The following is a 19,998-nucleotide window of genomic DNA, read 5'->3' as shown; positions in this document are numbered from 1 at the left end:
AAGGGAGTGACCAGTGAGATGGCAATTGACAGAAGTAATTGGAAAAAACTAACATACTGTGCCGACCCCACGTAGAAAGTGGGAAAAGGTAATGACAAAGAAGAAAATGAATAATGAAACAGTGTTGTGCTACATACATACAATCACGTGTATATCCCTTGCGGGGTAGACAAAGTTGACAGCCTTGAAAAAACTTGAAGGCCACTGTCAGCTGTAGTATACTTTTAAACATTTTAAACATTGTAAGCTTAATGATGAATTGAGATTCAAATAGTGACTAGTTGCTTGCCCATTGTCTATAAGAAGAATCTCTAGTTTATTACCCTGACCCATGGTCGTCTTTTATGACATCCATGAGAAAGAGATGGAGTAGTCTGATTCCAAAGTGCCGGAAACCACACGCCACTTACTCTTATTCCACTTTTATTTGCAAAATTTCATGGATTTTGGTTTTTAGAGGTTTTTGAGGTGGAAAACATACAAACAAAAAAATCAAAATTGTTATATTAGTATGGATTCAAAGAAATCAATTATTTAATTGAGCCGTGTGGTTCCCGGCACCAATACAAAAAAGAATAGGACCACTCCATCTCTTTCCCATGGATGTCGTAAAAGGCGACTAAGGGATAGGCTTACAAACTTAGGATCCTTTTTTAGGCGATGGGCTAGCAACCTGTCACTATTTGAATCACAATTCTATCATTAAGCCAAATAGCTGAACGTCACGAATTCAGTCTTTTCAAGACTGTTGGCTCTGTCTATCCCGCAAGGGACATCGACGTGACCATATGTATGTATTATTTAAAATACATTTTTAACCAAAATTACCTTCTATTTCTAAGTCATTTCACTCAAAACAACCGTGAGCTTACCCATTAGGGAGGGCCATTAAATGTAAATTACGTCATAAATAGTCTGTACTGAAGGTCAATGGTCCTCGGGCGCCCTTGGAGGCGAAGGTCAGGACACCAAGGTCATGGGGGGCGTCGGTAGGCACATTTGTGACTACGATTTTCAACACAAAAGGCAGAAAATGTAACCTAGTTTTTTTTTTTAACTCCTGCTGAATGTGGCTTTCTTGTCTTCTCAGGACTCTGTCTACCACGTGGGAGAAAGAGACGTGGTATAAAGGTACTTTTTTTTCTAAGTCAATACAAATATGTATGTATGACTAGCAATTTTTTCGTGGATTTACTTGTGTGAGGTTGTTTTTTTTTTACATCGTAACGTAAATTGAAATCATTTTTATGTTAGTTAATAACATAAGAGTCACGGTATTACGATTCCTGTTGTTATGCGTATGAGAAACTTGTAATGCCACAAATGTTATATACTATATATTGTATACTATATTATTACGTCTACTCGTATATCCCTTGCGGGATAGACAGAGCCAACAGTCTAGTGATAGGTCACGTTCAGCGGTTTTACTTAATGATGGTATAATGACTATGAATAGGTTTTTTCGCCCTTCGCCTAAAAAACAATCCCAAGTCTATAACCCTATCCCCTTTTCACCTTTTACGACATAAATGGAAAAGGGTGTGGAGTGGTCCTATTTTTTTTTTTTCTATTGGTGCCGGGAACCTCACGGTATAAATGTTAATTTTAGTAATAAAAATAATTGTTAGTGCATGGGAGGCGTGTGCGCAAATTGATAAGTGATTTGGTTTAATTTTTATCAAAGAAATTTGGCGATAATAATGGTACAGTTTGGTTAGCACTTGTTATCAGCTGGTATCAGTACATTGTTACTCATTGTTCGTTATCACATAGGAAGTGAAGGTTTAGGAAACTCACGATTGATAAGGTCAAGTAATTCATATTTTGTTTCAGATATCAAATGCATTCAAAATAACAGTTAAAAAATTAATTAGATACTGTACATTGAATATATTTAAATAAAAACAATGAGGCAATGAAGAAACAGTAGATATAAAAATATTCAGGTTTTGTTTATGTAATTAAGTACCTGGGTGACCGAGCTTCACTCAGTGTTTTTGTTAACTGTTTAATAAATCACTAAAAAATATTTTGTTTTTCTAGTTAAAATAATCTGTGATTGGAAATCGAACCTAGAACGCCGACGTCATTGGTAAATATACTTCCGATTTTGATAACTATGCTTTTACCAGTAAAGATGACTAAGGTATAAATAATCTTTTTATCTACGGAGTCAAGATGAGAATGTGAGTGGTTTAAATAATCATCTAAGTGTGGGCGTCTGGCGTAATGTAAAAAAGAATAGGACCACTCTATCTCTTTTCTATGGATGTCGTAAAAGGTGACTAAGGAATGGGCTTCACAAACTTGGGTTTCTTCTCTTAGGCGATCAGCTAGCGACCTGTCACTAATTTAATCCCAATTCTATCATTAAGCCTATTAGCTGAACGTGGTCTATCAGTTTTTTGGGAGTGCTGGTATATAGAAGAATAATTAAACAAGTATTTACCATAATCAATTGAGGCATATATCCGTCCCTTGCCATTATAAACTATTTCTTCAATAAATTTTTATAAATCAATTGAATTAAGGGCAGCTATCTTCAAACACGAATCAAACACGTCAATCTCGTTTTCACCGCAGCATGGCACGCGCTACGCCGTTTTTATCGCGCGAAAAACAATCGCTGTTTCACTTTCTATTACGACGTAAAACGGGACAGCTATAGTTACCGAGGCAGATTTGAGCTTAAGAATATAACAACGATTCACTGTCACACATAACACCACCTCATATTCAAGTGTTTGTCTTAAAATGAGTAATTTCCGATGTTACGAATTATTTTCAATGTATAGATAAATATTATCGGCCTTATATTTTGCTTAATCATTAAGGATGTGAGGTAGTCAAAAAGAATGAAAGTCACTGACATGAAATAAACTTGTGGATTAGCTAGATGACTTATCAGTGGGCGGGGTCGTAGAAACGTAGAACATACATACATATCGTCATCACGTCTATATCCCTTGCGGGGCAGACAGAGCCTTGATGACAGATTTTGTGATGGGAACGAGATGGAGTAGTCCAATTCTTTTTTTTTATTGGTGCCGCCGGGAACCATACGGCATTATAAATGAAGACACGTAATTATTCTCAACTTTAGTTGAAGAGCAAAGAATTTATTTTCAACCAGGCGGTATTTTAGTTCATATTTCAATAGTCGTTTGTAAGTAAAATTTCATATTTGTATTTAAAAATCTATTTTACTAAAAATAATGGCAAAATTAATTTCAAATCTACATTTTTTTTTTAAATTAACGATAATGATAAGCAGTCACTCGGTGAATCCTCTTCTTGGTATATAGAATCGACTCTTTTTTTAAATCTGTTGTGATTGCAATTAGTACTTCTGCGTCATCTGTATTAAGATGATCAGATATGTGGCACACAAATTTAACACCATAATCGGTAATTTCCAGTTCAGTGGTATGAACTTCATCATTTTGAATTTGAATGGTTTTGCTTCTATGTACTCGATAAATTGTGAGATGTCGGCTTCATGGTCTTCGTCTAAAAAAAATGTTAGTAGTTTTATTATGTATGTACACTTAAATAAATATCTTATTTAAGAATGTTGTTTATGTAAAAGTTGGGAATTACATGATAGAATATATTTTTTTTAGACGTTTCTAATTATGTTACTCTGAAAACCAGCAGGCTATTGGTCCTTCTGAACGGCAGAATTTTCGTCTACCGCCAAATAAACATTAACAAAGTCCGCATTCTAGAGCGCGGACGTATTACGGTGGATATTAAACGACTTCACAGAATGAGTTTACGTGTGCATTTAATATCTATAGTATTTGAGAATAGTTTAATTCAATGCTAAATTTTAAAATGCGTTTAATACTTTATACTTGTTAATTCGTTGTTGTTACAGATCTTTGGTACAGCTTTTGTAAGTAAACAATGATAAGTTTAACGGAATAGATATGATTATTATTTTTTTCAACTTCAAATTCAAATTCAAAACTTTTATTCATTATTATGGGACACTTCGACACCACTTAATAATGGTCAATGGGCCAATAACCTGTCACTTTACCTGAGTCTTCAATTTGACAACTATTTAGCTGATATATGTATATGTCGGTAGATATATTATCATGTTTATTACCGCGTTCACGAAGCAGTCTGTCATAGAGATTCAATCGTAATATTTCTACTTTATCTTCGAGATTACTAGCCATCATGACTGGGCTAACTGCAACTCCAAAATTGATCATACAATGTATAATTGCAACAATGGAAAAATTGAACGTAGTCTGAAACACAACACAAATAAATTTATTATCTAGTTCCGTTATTGTTTGCCGGTTGGCTGGAAGAGATCCCTTCATGGGATAAGTCCGCCATTGCAAGTGATTTGTTTCTTCCTGGATGATGTTTTAGAAATCTCAAAACGTTTTGTTCCGGTACCGTGTGGTTCCCGGCACCAGTACAAAAAAGAATAGGACCACTCCATCTCTTTCCCATGGATGTCGTAAAAGGCGACTAAGGAATAGGCTTACAAACTTGGGATTCTTTTTTTTAGGCGATGGGCTAGCAAGCTGTCCCTATTTGAATCTCAATTCTATCATTAAGCCAAATAGCTGAGCGTGGCCTATCATCTTTTCAAGACTGTTGGCTCTGTCTACCCCACAAGGGATATAGACGTGACCATATGTATGTATGTATGTAAAACGTTTTGTAAATGTATTAATCTAATCCCTAAATAATAAAGTTAATTTATCTACAGCCCCTGATATTAAGCTTAATTATCACATGTTAAATTAAAAATTTGGTACTTTGTGATGTTTGTTTTTGTAAAAAAAAAAGGTTCAACTGTGATAAAACTTACGGAGATCAGAAATTTTCCTTGAATCATGTTAGTAAATATTGAGTACATAATATACATCACTTCTCCTGTCATGAATAGTATTGAAGACGCGTACTGGAATTTTTTTTAACACTTGTCATTAATATAAACAAATAAATATAAATAATAAATCGAATAAAAGCATAACTTTGGGTGTCCCTCAAGGAAGCATTTTAGGAGCTAACTGATATAGAAGAGCAAACATTATAACATTAAATGCTACTTTTGCGCACAATTAAAAATAACATGTAGACTTTTGGTTTCCAGAAGAATATTTCAATTTTGCAAATCATATTTCACAAAAAAAATCTCATTAATTACTTACCATAATGTTGAAAGCCTTCACAACTTTTTCTAGGCTACTATAGATTGACTTGTAAACGTTTTTACTCATGCTAACACTGAAACATCTCTCTTTAACTTTTTCATTAAATATTTTGATTCTTAAATAGACGAGGTAAAATACAAAGAAGTAAACAATCAATGTGAGATCAATACTAGCGACTAAAATATGAAGGCATATTATTCCCTGAATGTTAAAGCAAAAGTAACAATAGCACACGAATGTTGAGAATACAATTTTGTATAAATGAAGTGAGAACTGGCATATAATAATAAAACCGAGACCAGTGAAGGTACCACTGTTTATATTTAATGTCGTATCAATCATCAAAAGATCCTGGCAGAAGGCGCCAAACGAATTTTTCTCGTAATAATACGACACTGTTAAATTGACCAAATGTTGAACGATATAGTATGAATACCTCCATCCCGTTAATCTTTTGTAGAACACAAAATAAATAAACAGGGATTTGATAATCGAAGCCAATCTAACGGTATATTTCTTTATTTTCGATGTGGAATGCGAGAATCCAAAATCTAATCCAAAGACGAGATGTATCATTGCAAAGAAAATTTTCATTTTCTTCAATGCGTCCTTTGTATTGAGAAATTTGATGTTTAGATTATTTTTGGATTTGTAATGAAACATTTCGATATTATTCGACGGTATGTGTTTGACACGGCCCATATTCTCAATAAGAGTTGCATTAAACTAAGTAACCAGGTACATTGTACATTTCAATGACATTAACGTAATTAGGTATGACATTGTTATTAAATAAAAGTGGATTGAAACTTGTCGATAGTTTTATGTGAACTCAGACGAATCAATTTTCAAAACCTTTTTTAGGTAATATCTTTATAACAATAACAAAATTCCAGACAGTACTACTTTTAATACTGTTAATATACTTTCAATTATAATTCTAGGGTACATCCTATATGTATAGGGTTCGCCTGGCAGAGAATGCCTTGTCCACCTGTTGTACATTTTACGAGCATAAAGTTTAAATAAATAAATAAATCTTAGATAGTAGTTCAAGAATACCTAACCGTAGCGTGTGGTTCCCGGCACCAATCAAAAAAAAGAATAGGACCACTCCATCTCTGTCCCATGGATGTCGTAAAAGGCGACTAAAGGATAGGCTTTTAAACTTGGTATTCTTCTTTTAGGCGATGGGCTAGCAACCTGTCACTATTTGGGTCTCAATTTTACCATCAAGCCAAAAAGCTGCACGTGGCCTATCAGTCTTTTTGGGACTGTTGGCTCTATCTACCCCGCAAGGGATATAGACGTGACTTTATGTATGTATGTATATAATACCTAACACACATATACATAAGGGTTCACAACAAAATATAACTAACAGCTTTTTATGCAATAATTGAAAGAAAATAATGATCCTCCGGTCATACTGTCCGGGTCCGAGCGCTGACTCTGACTACGTATCATTCTAATCCACAAATAGACGTTATAACTATGCGCGATTACCGTCTGACCTCTGTGACTCTTGTAACAGGGTTACCATCACCATGATGGATTATGTTTACAATTTAAGTTGCTTGCGTAATATATTCTCTCTATGAGCAGAAAACCGAGTAACATTTAAACAAATGCACCTCAAAAAAGCTTCATCGTCACATAGGTACTTATTAACAGTGGGATTCGAAATCGAGTACCTTTGATCGCTCTTAAGATTCGTAACCAACTACCTAAATCAATGAAGGTAAGTGTTCAAACTTCTATGAATGGAACATTCAACCTCTTTGTGTTGCTGTTTGTTTGTTGCTAGCCAAGTGCTGGCCAGTTATAAAAACAATACTTCATTTTTTATTTGATGGAATGTTAGTGAAAAAAATTCAAATTTTTTTTGGCATCTTAACAAAACAAGTTTAATGAGTGCATGTTTTTAAGAATTAAATACTGTCTTAGTTCATTTTATCTAACCAATAATTGTGATAATCAGTGCAAATATACCTACATTTTAATTAATTTCTTAACCACAAGTACCAGTTTCATTTTTCCAGTTTAAACATTTCACCATAAAGTATACCTACAAAACTCTTCTGTTACTGAGATACTGACTTAAACACAACGCACAGCCCAAACCGCTGTGTTTACTTGAAATTAGTAGGAGTTCCGACACACGACGCTGCCAGCAGTTTGAAATACATACGCGAGCTCTTTATGTAGTCTAGGGGTGCACTAAGAATATTTCCCGGAATTCCCGCGGGAAATTAAAGGGGATTTCTTTATGTTTAAGACTTACATTATTCTGTATACTGATGGACGCCATCCTCTTCAAACCTTCAATACTAGTGCGCATTGCATTATTTTGTTGAACCATTTTTTGACACTATTGTTTTTCACTATAGATATTTTTTATTCAACTTTACTTTTGATGCCACTATTTAAAGAGACTGTTAAGCTTTTGTTAGACTATGAAATTATTTTTAAACAAAAAAAGATTAATAGTTAAATAATCAGTAATTAAAAAATGTCTTGTTTCACACCAACGAAGATTGTATATACATTAAAAATTATCTATAAAATATTGACAAATTTGACGGCGCACATCACATATCTTTGTAGGAAAAGTTTTCTTAAGCATCTATTTATTACGATTTAATTATCTTTATCACTTCTCTTATCGTTTTAATAAGATTTTATCACTTATCGTGAACACCTGCATACACCTGTTTATTGTCGTATTAAAATATAAAAATTGCTAAGTATTTTAAATAATATTCCACTGCAACTTTACGGCATATTGTAGGTATGTTTGTTTGAAAACTAAACTAATTTTCTGTAACCATTAATTTATATTACAATGAACGTATGAATGACTAAGTTTACAAGTTCAAGGAAAAACCCAACCATACCGCATCACAGAGGACTTAACCTGGATTTGGTTTTATAGAATCACGAACAAGTTAAAAAGATATTTAGTTCATAAAATGTCATAGACGTCATTAGTTTGTCGGAAAAATTTCTTCATAGATTCCTACTTTTCAGTGATCGTTAGTAGTAAATGATATGTCATAATTAATAGTCCATGACATATTTAAATGATTATTTTTAAACTAAATAGTCTAAATTTAAACGATTATCACTCCCCTGTAGGTCCTATAAATTAAACGCACAATGTCATATTGTGTCTTAGACATCTGCCGAACAAATGGGGCGATATATCTCGCAAATAAATAAATATATAAATAAACCCGCCAGGCAAAGGTGTAAGGTTATCAGACTCATCATTTACACCATCTGGATGTGGTTATGTTTGATGGAACAATCGTCATTTATACAGGTATTTCAATTTTCTTCTGTAGCGACGATGTGCTCATTTAGTGATAAGTAAAAAAAACATTACTCTATTAGGACACGTGAGAAGTCTGTCATCCCGTGCCGGCAAAAGTGAAAACTAAAATTTTATGAAACTCAAACCCGTTGACGTATTTTTTCTACTTATTTTAAAATAACTTTACCATCCTCCTGCTCCTATTTATTGTAAGAATTATTAGCATTTGGTGCACACAAAATTTTTGGTGAAATGAAGTGGTCAATTGTATTGTATCTTACATTATAGTAAGATCGATCACGCTGAGAAAATGTCTACTTTGATGACGGATGAACTGAACCTAATGAAATGAGAGGGCATAAAATGTCACGCGTTCAAATATATCAAGACTTAATTACTAATACTCTCTTAAAATCACGTGCATAATAATGTGTAAATATTATACATACATACATACATAAAATCACGCCTCTTTCCCGGAGGGGTAGGCAGAGACTACCTCTTTCCACTTGCCACGATCTCTGCATACTTCTTTCGCTTCGTCCACATTCATAACTCTCTTCATACAAGCTCGGCGGTTTCGGGTACTTTTGACCTGACCCTTTACCAGGACGTCCTTAATTTGATCAAGATACGTTCGTCTAGGTCTTCCCACTCCGACCTTTCCCTCCACACTCTCCTTGTATATCTGCTTAGTCAACCTGCTTTCATTCATCCTCTCCACATGACCGAACCATCTTAACATACCCTTTTCTATTCCTGTAACTACATCTTCTTTCACATCACAACATTCCCTTATCACGCTGTTCCTTATCCTGTCACTCAATTTCACACCCATCATACTCCTTAACGCTCTCATTTCCACTGCATTTATTCTGCTTTCATGTTTCTTTTGCCATACCCAACTTTCACTCCCATACATTAATGTCGGGACCAACACGCCCCTGTGCACAGCCAGTCGAGCCTTTTTGGATAGTTTCTGACTGCTCATAAAGGCATGCAAAGCTCCATTCACCATGTTCCCCGCGTTCACTCTCCTTTCAATATCACTATCATACTTGCCATCTGATGTAAACTTTGATCCTAGATATACAAACTCTTTCACTTGCTCCACTTTTTCTCCTCCAATCAAAATATTACATGCTGTCATTTCTTTCTCCATTTCAAAAACCAGTGTTTTAGTTTTACTTACGTTCACTTTCATTCCTTTCTCTTTTAAAGCTTCATGCATACAGTTTACCATCTCCTGTAACTCCTCCGCTGATGACGCCAGTATAACCTGATCGTCGGCATAGAGCAGACATTTGACGAGTAACTCATTCATCCTTAATCCACTTTTAGACTCTTTCAAATCTGTCAAACAGCTATCCATAAATAGGTTGAACAGCCACGGTGACGCAACACATCCTTGCCTAACGCCTTTCTCAATCTTAAACCACTCAGTGTGCGCTCCGTTTATCCTGACACAAGCACTCGAATCCTCATATAAGGATTTCAGTGCTCGTATTAAGAGACTGCTCACCCCATGCATAGAAAGTGCTGACCACAATTCATTCCTCTCAACTCTGTCATAGGCCTTTTCCAGATCTACGAATGTGCAATAGACTTTTTGACTCTTGGCCAAAAACTTTTCGGCTATGCACCGCAAGGAAAAGACCTGATCAGTACATCCCATTCCCTTTCGAAATCCCGCTTGAGCATCCCATATTTTGTCATCAGTTTCATTCCTGACTCTATTAATCAATACCTTAGCATACAATTTGCCGACGACGCTAAGCAGGCTTATACCACGATAATTTTTGCAGTCCAGCTGTGACCCTTTTCCTTTGTAAAGTGGCACGATAACAGCCTTACACCAATCTTTTGGTACTCGGCCGCTTCTCCAACACAAATTGAAAAGGCAGTACAACTGACTAGCTACTACGCCTTTTCCTGCTTTAAGCATCTCGACCGACACTCTATCACACCCAGCAGCCTTTCCCGCTTTCATACTCTTAAGTGCTTCCACAATTTCGAACATTTCAATTTCGCCTTCCATCTCATTCTCTTTTTCTTCGCTATAGCAGAAATCTTTCTTATTTCCTTCCTTTTTTTCAAATAAACTTTCAAAATAGTCCTTCCATATCTTTAGTACACATTCTTCTCCTTTCACAACGCTACCATCCTGGCATCTGATCCTAGTCAGCTCTCTGGTTATAGTATTTCCTCGGGCTGACCTTACGGATTTCCAGAATACTTTCAGATTTGACTGAAAGTCTTCTGATAGCCTTTTATCAAAATCCTCTTTATACTCTTCTTTCTTTCTAATCACAGCTTTCTTAACCAAATCTTTCATTTTCTTATATTCCTTACGTGCTTCATTCACATCTTCATCTATAACCTCTTGCATTCTTAAGTTAGCTTTTGCTGCTAACAAATCCAGCCATGCTTTCTTCTTTAATCGCACAAGTTCTTGCACATCTTTACTCATCCACGCATTTTTGTGATTTTTTCCTTTCCTTCTTCTACTTACACCACACACTTCAACAGCTACTTTCACAATTCTTTCTTTAAATTCCTTCCATCCATCTTCAATATCGCTCATTTCCTCTAAATCTTCAAATTCATCCTTCAGTCTATTAATATACTTCTTACCTACATCCATATCTTGCAAATTTTCTACTTTTACTCTTTCCAAAGCGCTGGTTTGCTCCCTTACCCTGTGCCGCCAGCGATTGAAGATACCCCTTATCCGGGATATCACCAGTAAATGGTCCGAGTCAATGCCAGCACCGCGATATGCACGGGTATCCAGCACTTTGTTCTTCAATCTTTCATCTACAATCACAAAGTCTATCATACTTTTTAAGATACCTTCCACTCTTGTGTAGGTGTGGATCTCTTTATGTTGAAACATTGAGTTCGACACAAAAAGATCCCACTCTAGACAAATTTCTAATACACTTCTTCCATTATCATTCACCTTTTCGTCACCAAACGCACCAAGCACCTTTTCATATCCATCACGCTTTACACCCACCCATCCATTAAAATCACCTAACATAATAATCTTCTCATTTGGCTTGGTAACTTTCAATATATAAATATTATATATTAAGATAACAATTATCAGATTGCAATAATTACAGTTATTAGCGACGATTTATCTTACCGAAATAGTTTATATCTTTATGAGCTGATTTGATTACTTTTGTTTATTTACATACTGAAATTTATTTAAAACTAGGTACCTAATAATTTGTCAACTTTCGGCTTGAAAACTTATCACGTGATAAAAGACGACTTACGAGTGGCACAATGCAATTTGGTACAAAATATAGTGACTGGTAGAAGACATAGTATTAATATAGAGAGAAGTTATATGAAAACTTAAAAGAACTTAATGGAGGTCCAGAAAAAGAGCGCTGGTACATACAAACAAACATATTGTACATAGAATAGGAATATATAGAAATGAAATCAAAAGCAAGACCTGCATCACCTCTCCGAGTTATTCGGCTCGCATAACTAAAACTTCGGCTGATTTGTCGTTGTAAGGTAAAGTCAACTTATGTAATACCAGATTCGGTAGTTTAAGTATTTGTAAATTGACGTCCGACGAAAATGCTGTAGTGTAGTTTGTTCCGCCGTTTCTTCTACACAAGCGCTTTGGAAGCGGTAGTAGTAATAATTAGATTTAAGTGATGTGACGTCAATAAGTGATACCTTGTATCCAATTTTGAAAATAAATCTATTCTATTCTATTATTTAAGTGTAATGCGAAATCGGTTAGATATTCCCCGTAAAGGTTGAGGGGTTCAGATGAGAGAAGCTTCGTGTAAAAACCTGACTCACCCAATCCAGGATTCATGGTCATAGGTATACCCCGGACTCCGCTCCAGTGTGCTGAAGATGCAACCAGGACTAAAGAAGCGTAGTGAGAAATCGCACAAGTTTCCCACGCAATAGGTAAAAGTAATATTCCATTTCAGTCTTATCACATACATACATATAATCACGTCTACATCCCTTGCGGGGTAGACAGAGCCAAAAGTATTGTAAAGACTACTAGGCCGCGTTCAGCTATTTGGCTTTAAGATAGAATTGAGATTCAAATAGTGACAGGTTGCTAGCCCATCGCCTTAAAGAAGAATCCCAAGTTTATAAGCCTACCCCTTAGTCGCCTTTTACGACATCTTTGGGAGAGAGAGATGGAGTGGTCCTATTCTTTTTTCTATTGGTGCCGGCAACCACACGGCACATGTTGTTGTGATCACATGTTGTTTAATACCGTCCAAAACGTAGAAACATAATTCAATGACTGTTGGCTAATCGAAGCTAAGAGTTATTGGTTTACCTCACAAACGATTCTACATAAATTGCCGAGTTTATCTCATTTGTAAGTGCTAATTTATGTTTCTGGCAACACTATTAATGACCGCTGTCAGCCTCTACGGTGCAGTGGTCTTCTTGCTTTATGTAGTTTTGAACCTGGCTTTGCTTTAACGCGAATAAAAAAAAAGTTTCGAAGGTTCATGATTTTTTTTAAAATGTTGTCTACGTTTAGAATGGAATTCAGCTACCAAGGCTACCTTTAAGCTAAACTGGATTCCTAAGTTATAGTCACGTCAATATCCCTTGCGAAATCCCTTGAAAAGACTAAAAGGTTATAAGCCCAACTCCTAAATACCAATTTCATTAGCCTATTCCTGAGTCACAATGTGTACTAAATAAATACACATTGCCCTTTTATAAAAAAAAACTAGCTGTGCCCGCGACTTCGTCCGCGTTGAATAGTTATTTTAGGCATCATTGAAGCCCTCAAGGAGGAATAATTTTTTCCCATTTTTTCACATTTTCCATTATTTCTTCGCTTCTAATAGTTGCAGGAGATAAATAGCCTAGCCTCAATAAATGGTCTATTAAACACAAAAAGAATTTGTCGATTCGAACCAGAACTTCCTGAGATTAGCGCGAACAAACAAACTCTTTAGCTTTATTATATATTATATACAAGCCGCATTGAAAGTGGAAACTTTCGCGGCAGACCAATCTCCGACAGTGTATTTATCGAGTTACTGAGGTAATGAAGATTTTTTTTTATATACGGACACAGATTGAGTTAACCTCGATGTAAGTTCGAGACTCGTGCTACTAGATACTAACTCAACGATAATATATTTTAAATATTATTATTTATTTTATATTTTAAATAATAATATTTAAAATATAGATAAACATCCAAAACCCAGGCCAATCAGAAAAAGTTCTTTTCTCCTCATGCCCTGGCCGGGATTCGAACCCGGGACCTCCGGTGTCGCAGACAGTGCGTACTACCGCTACGCCACAGAAGCCGTTAAGATAAGAAGATGATAATAATATAATTGACCAAATTAGTGCAATAAACTGTTATTAAGCCAGGTTAAACAATTAGTATCATATTTCTGTACATAGCTCTCACATTACTTAATCTCGTTGTCTTGTGAGTCAGTCAGGTTTTACAAGAAGTGACTCCTGGCTAACACCGCAATTTTGCAGTTGCCTGATGGAACAGGTTTTTTTATTGTCTTCTTTTCTTTATCCTGGCGTCTGGTTTGATTACATACTCACTTTATTTACCAATTCAGATGCAGGAAATATATACGAATGATAAACACGAGAAATAATAGTAGGTACATAGGTTCTGATTATTTCTAAAGAAATCTCTTCCAGTAGACTCGAATCAGAAGACATGATGGAAAGGGTGACAGGCGTGTACTCCAAACGATTATTAATAAACACACTTACATAAATTATATTATGAAATAGACATGTAAACACAAATAAATTAGCCACCCACAAAAAGCAACGCATTAAACGATACCTACATAAAAAAGCGGCGAATTTAGCGCCACTTTTCCAAATCCCACGGGAATTGTAATTTTTACGGGGATGAATTCTTTATGTATGAAAGGTTACCCTATCTCCTTCTCATGACTCTGAATTGTAGGTATATTACGTGATATTTCAATGAGATTAATTCAATAGATATCCCGTGAAGAGGTGACAAACAAAAAAAAATTTACTCTCAGTAATAATATTAGTTAGGATTTACAGGATTATGAAAACTTTACTTTGTGGTATATAATTACAGAGGCACCTATAACAATAACAAGGACAAAACGATGTTTAACATTACAAATGCTACAACTGAATCATGTTCAGGCTGTTATCATAACAATGAGTTTAAAAATAACACGAGTTCCAAATATAGGTGCAGTTGAAATATCGTAAAGTAAGCACTTGCTCACTTTACCTATTTTACATACATACATATGGTCACGTCTATATCCCTTGTGGGGTAGACAGAGCTAACAGTCTTGAAAAGACTGATCGGCCACGTTCAGCTATTTAGCTTAATGATATAATTGAATTTCAAATAGTGACAGGTTGCTAGCCCATCGCCTAAAAAAAGAATCTCAATTCGGATTCTTTTTTTAGGCGATGGGCTAGCAACCTGTCACTATTTGAATCTCAATTCATGTGACCATATGTATGTATCTATTATTATCCCTTACAGACCCTGTAGTTACAAGACTTAAAGGTCGTTTTTAGCTTTTGCTTTCAAAGTGAGATTCAGACTTAAAATTACCCAAGCCCTTAACCAACAGAACAATAATTTACATATACATATAACCACTATAAAAGAAACTGAAAGGCCACGTTGGTTTATAAGAAAATTAACAAAAAAATAAAACAAAAAAATCAAACCTATCGTTAAGCCGAAATTAACCACAATTACTAATTTGCGCCAACGAAATACTTGATATTTTATGTATTTATAATGTAATATATTATGTATCTTGTATGTATTTATGCATTTTTTTTAGTAATGTATTGACTTGATCGCACCATCAACTTAGTTTTTTCTGTTTGGTCAGCTGGTTGACTGGTAGAGAATGCCAAACGGCGTTAAGTCCGCCTTTTGTACATTTTTGTGTTTTTGCAATAAAGTTTTAAATGAATACTTCGCGGGAAACATAATCTAGGTAATTGAGTAAGAATGAAAGTAAATTAAACGAAAATTCAATCAATTAACAAATGATTATGCAGTTTAACCATTTGTGTAATAGTACATTACATTAATATAAATTATTTAACTATTTATAAATGCCTATCTCATAGTAACTTACATAGTTACATAAGAAGTTATTTCACCAAAACTGCATGCATACATACATATAGTCTTTATCCCTTGCGGGTAGACAGAGCCATATGATGGAATTGAAATTAAAATTGTGATAGGTTGCTAATCCATAGCATACAATAAGAATCTCAAGTATAACCCTTTGTCGCCCTTTACGTCATTCGTGGGAAAGATAGGGAGTGGTTCTATTTTAAAGTGGCGGAAACCACACGGATTTCGATTAAAACTGATTAAGTACCTAGTGTAAAAAGTATAGTCGCAAAGTTGCATTACCTATTCACTACGGGAGACGGATGGAGAAAAGAGGAGATAAATAATCTAATTTAAAATTCTATATTATGGAAATAAAATGAAAAATATTTGACAATAAAAATTATCTGTGACATAATTTTTTAACTAACAAAAAACCATGGCAACCGTTGCTATGGCGTATACATAAAGGAGGTTGCCTACAAGTAGTTAGTAATTCAGATAAGATGTCGTGCCGTGTGGTTCCCGGCACCAATACAAAAAAGAATAGGACCACTCCATCTCTTTCCCATGGATGTCGTAAAAGGCGACTAAGGGGTAGGCTTATTAACTTGGGATTCTTCTTTTAGGCGATGGGCTAGCAACCTGTCACTATTTGAATCTCAATCCCATCTTAAAGCCAGATAGCTGAACGTGGCCTATCAGTCTTTACAAGGCTGTAGGCTCTGTATACCCCGCAAGGGATATAGACGTAATTATATGTATGTATGTATGTATGTAGTTAGTAATGTTGGTGCGTTTAGTAATTGTAAACTAGTAACCTTGAGCTTCTACGAAAGTAGTAAGTCGAGGGTTTCTAATAATAAAATCAATGTGATATCGATCTAGTGGTAAAAGTGTTCTCAAGGCAATCTTCTTTATAAAACAAAAAACTATACACGTCTACATGCGGGGTAGACAGAGCCAACCGTCATCAAAAGAAAGGCCACGTTCAGTTGTTTGGCTTAACCATAGAATAGAGATTCAAATAGTGACAGGTTGCTAGCCCATCGCCAAAAAAGAGGAATACAAGTATATAAGCCTAACCCTTAGACGGCGTTTACGACATCCATGGTGTGATCCTATTCTTTTTCCTGTTGGTGCGGGGCACCACACGGCAAACTGTCACTTTTTCAAACTAAATTCTATCCTCAAGCCGAATATCTGAACGTGGTCTGTCGGTCTTTCAAGACTGCTGGCTCTGTCTATCCCGCAATGGATCGTAGATGTGATTATATGAATGAAAAAAAAAGACGGAGATGGTACAACGGCGGACTTATCGCTAATGCAATCTCGTCCAGTCAACCTTTGGGTGGAAGGAAATCAGACAGGAGATTGGCACATTCATTGGAACTTTTTTGTACTTTACGAGGTAGACATAGCCTCCAGTCACGAAAAGGCCACGCGGCTTCATGATGGAATACATACATACACAAATCACGCCTCTTTCCCGGAGGGGTAGGCAGAGACCACATATTTCCACGATCCCTGCATACTCCTTTTCATCCACATTCACAACTCTCTTCCTGCAATCATGTCGATTTCGGTAACTCTTGACCTGACCTTTTGGCAGAACGTCTCCGTATGAAGGAATATCGCTTGAAATCAAAAATCGGAAATAAGATAATAAGGTATGTTTGATTGAGAGATAAAAGACTCACAAGAGTGTTACAGACAGCTTCTTATCGTGTCTAGCTTGACATGTAAGTGATGTAATGTACTCTATACTTAACGTTTATAAACAACGTAACTTATGAATCATAAGCGGAGAAAGTTTGTCGCATCACGATGAAGAGGTGTTTATATATTTTTTATCTCTTACATACATATAATCACGTCTATATCCCTTGCGGGGCAGTCAGAGCCAACAGTCTTGAAAATACTGTTAGGCCACGTTCAGCTGTTTGACTTAATGATAGAATTGAAGTTAATATATTGACAGGTTGCTAGCCCAACGCCTAAATGGAGAATCCCAAGTTAATAAGCCTATCTCTTGGTCGCCTTTTAAGACATCCATGGAATGAGACGGAGTGACCTATTCTTTTTCAATTGGTGCCGGAAGCCTGACGGCTTATTTAACTCTATATTACATAAGAAAATAAGCTATAATACAATACAGTGACAGTTGGTTTTAAAAAAGTTAGTGACAAATAGTCAAAATTAAAAAAAAAGATCTACCGAAAGGTCATTACTTTAAGTAGTCTTGGACTTTCACAAAGAGATGACTAAATCGACCTCATTCGTTTTATTAGCACTGACAATGATTAGGCTGAATTTAATTCTTATGGTTATACAATACTTAGAGGTAGAGTGGTTTTCTACTTTAGTGGACACAAGTATACTTAGACTACTCCATTTGTATATATGAATGGATCTCATTCATATAATCACGTCTATATCCCTTGCGGGGTAGACAGAGCCAGCAGCCTCGAAAGACTGACAGGCTACAACATACAGGTGTCACACACTTACATTCTTTACTGGTCTCTGGGCTAAAAACACAACAGCTGACAATACAATCAAGAATACATTTGGAAAACCGTTCATAACTTCGCGTGGACAGTTCTTAAAAATAAAAGTTCAACCCAAACACTCATTAGAATGACTTATGCCACATATTACTGTTCAACTTACCGAGTCATTTAGAGTCGAATTCGATGACAAATTTATAGTGAACACTTCTGTGCTCTCAGTTCTCATCCCCGATTTCACAAAGTCCATCGCTCCCATTGTATACACGATCAAAATTAAAACCTGAACAAAATTATCGATGGAACTTAAACTGGCGGGTTTCGACGCGTGGTGGCGCTCGCGACGGTGTGCCGAGACTAGTTGCGTGTGCGCGGCCCGTGAGCGGTTCGAATTAGGTAATACTAGAAGTGACAGTTTTAAATTGATCTTGAAAGAGACAATGCGATGTTTGATATAGTTTTGATAACGAACTCTTATTTCAAGTACGTGATAAGTATTTAAATTACAAAAATAAAGATAAGAAAATTCGAAAACGTTAAAAGGTGCATTCAATTAATTTTTTAGTATCATAACTCTAGTAATGAGTAATGATTTGCTTGTATAAAATTGAGAAGGAAAATGTAAATTAAATTCAAAAGAATAGTATTTTAAGGTTGTATTTTAAGTAATATTTCCTGTTTAAGCCCACAGGATATACTTACATTAGTTACGAAATAATATTTGCGTGAAGTTACAATTAGTCACTTAAAGGGTTTAAAAGTCAAAATCACGGTCACAATTGTAACAAGTCAATTCGTGTCAATGATCTTAAAACTGAAGACGTTGCAAAATGGAAAATAAATGTAGGAAGGTTGCCCCTATATAACCACTAAGTTGAAGGGTGTTTCATATAGGAATTTATGATTATATTAGGATATTTATATATAAAACACATTCGACCGAAGCGGTCCCATCATGACGCCATCACAAACTGATTTATTGTGTTGTATGTCCGTTACAAAACTGTTAGTCTATCTCTCTTGACAATGACATTGACACTCATATGACACAAAGGGTGCAACTGAGGACACGCAAAGATGCTAAAGAAACATATAACAAGTTGTCATTTTGTGAACTTGAACTTAACCATCTCTTTAGCCTCTTCCAGATGTTATACATCAATGGTACCCTTACAAAACATGATGACGCTCGTGTGACCCCGCACGTGAGCTAACGTATGTCGGTTACCTATATGGAACGAGTTTATTTGTTAGTGTGGTCCACTTGGAGATTTATGTAAGGAAAGGATTATATACATACATACATATGGTCACGTCTATGCGGAGTAGACAGAGCCAACAGTCTTGAAAAGACTGAATGGCCGCGTTCAGCTATTTGGCTTAGTGATAGAATTGAGATTCAAAAAGTGACAGGTTGCCAGCCCATCGCCTAAAAAGAATCCCAAGTTTGTAAGCCTATCCCTTAGTCGCCTTTTACGACATGGGAAAGAGATGGAGTGATCCTATTCTTTTTTGTATTGGTGCCGGGTACCACACGGCACATATAATTGTTTCTATTGCAATAACTCTTCTGATAACCGCTGCCTTACAGCTGTCTTTCATAAAGTTCAGAAATGAAAGAACTTTTATTCCAAAAGCAGCAACCTTATCAAATCACATAGATAAGGTAGCAAACCCCAAGCCACGAACTTACAAAGCTTACGATATAATCTTCAAACTATTATAAAGAACATCGTACTTACGTTTATTCCAATTCAAGACTAGTAAGATAAAAAATATAACGAGTTTGTTTGTTTGAACGCGCTTATCTCAGGAACTACTGGTTCGAATTGAAAAAATATTTTTGTG

At 35.6% G+C, this 19,998-nt stretch overlaps 1 protein-coding gene across 3 annotated transcripts in view; it reads right to left on the bottom strand.

The window, feature by feature from the left end:
* Positions 1-18,529, bottom strand: part of LOC106140323 (phospholipid phosphatase 2) — a 31,119-nt gene extending 12,590 nt beyond the window's left edge. The window contains exon 1 of one of the 3 annotated variants that reach the window (XM_060949476.1): positions 18,314-18,529. In XM_060949476.1, coding sequence (XP_060805459.1) covers positions 18,314-18,409 — 96 coding nt within the window. In that variant the 5' untranslated portion in view covers positions 18,410-18,529. Of the gene's footprint in view, positions 1-2,452; positions 2,770-7,473; positions 7,674-18,313 lie in introns of those variants that run through there. The other 2 variants (XM_060949477.1, XM_060949478.1) reach the window with 2 other exon arrangements.
* Between the last annotated feature and the right edge of the window lie 1,469 nt (positions 18,530-19,998).

The sequence above is a fragment of the Amyelois transitella genome, chromosome 19, assembly GCF_032362555.1.
Source record: "Amyelois transitella isolate CPQ chromosome 19, ilAmyTran1.1, whole genome shotgun sequence".
Taxonomy (NCBI): Eukaryota; Metazoa; Arthropoda; class Insecta; order Lepidoptera; family Pyralidae; genus Amyelois; species Amyelois transitella.
Note: the sequence above shows the minus strand (reverse complement) of the source record. Positions and strands in the feature narration are given on the sequence as shown.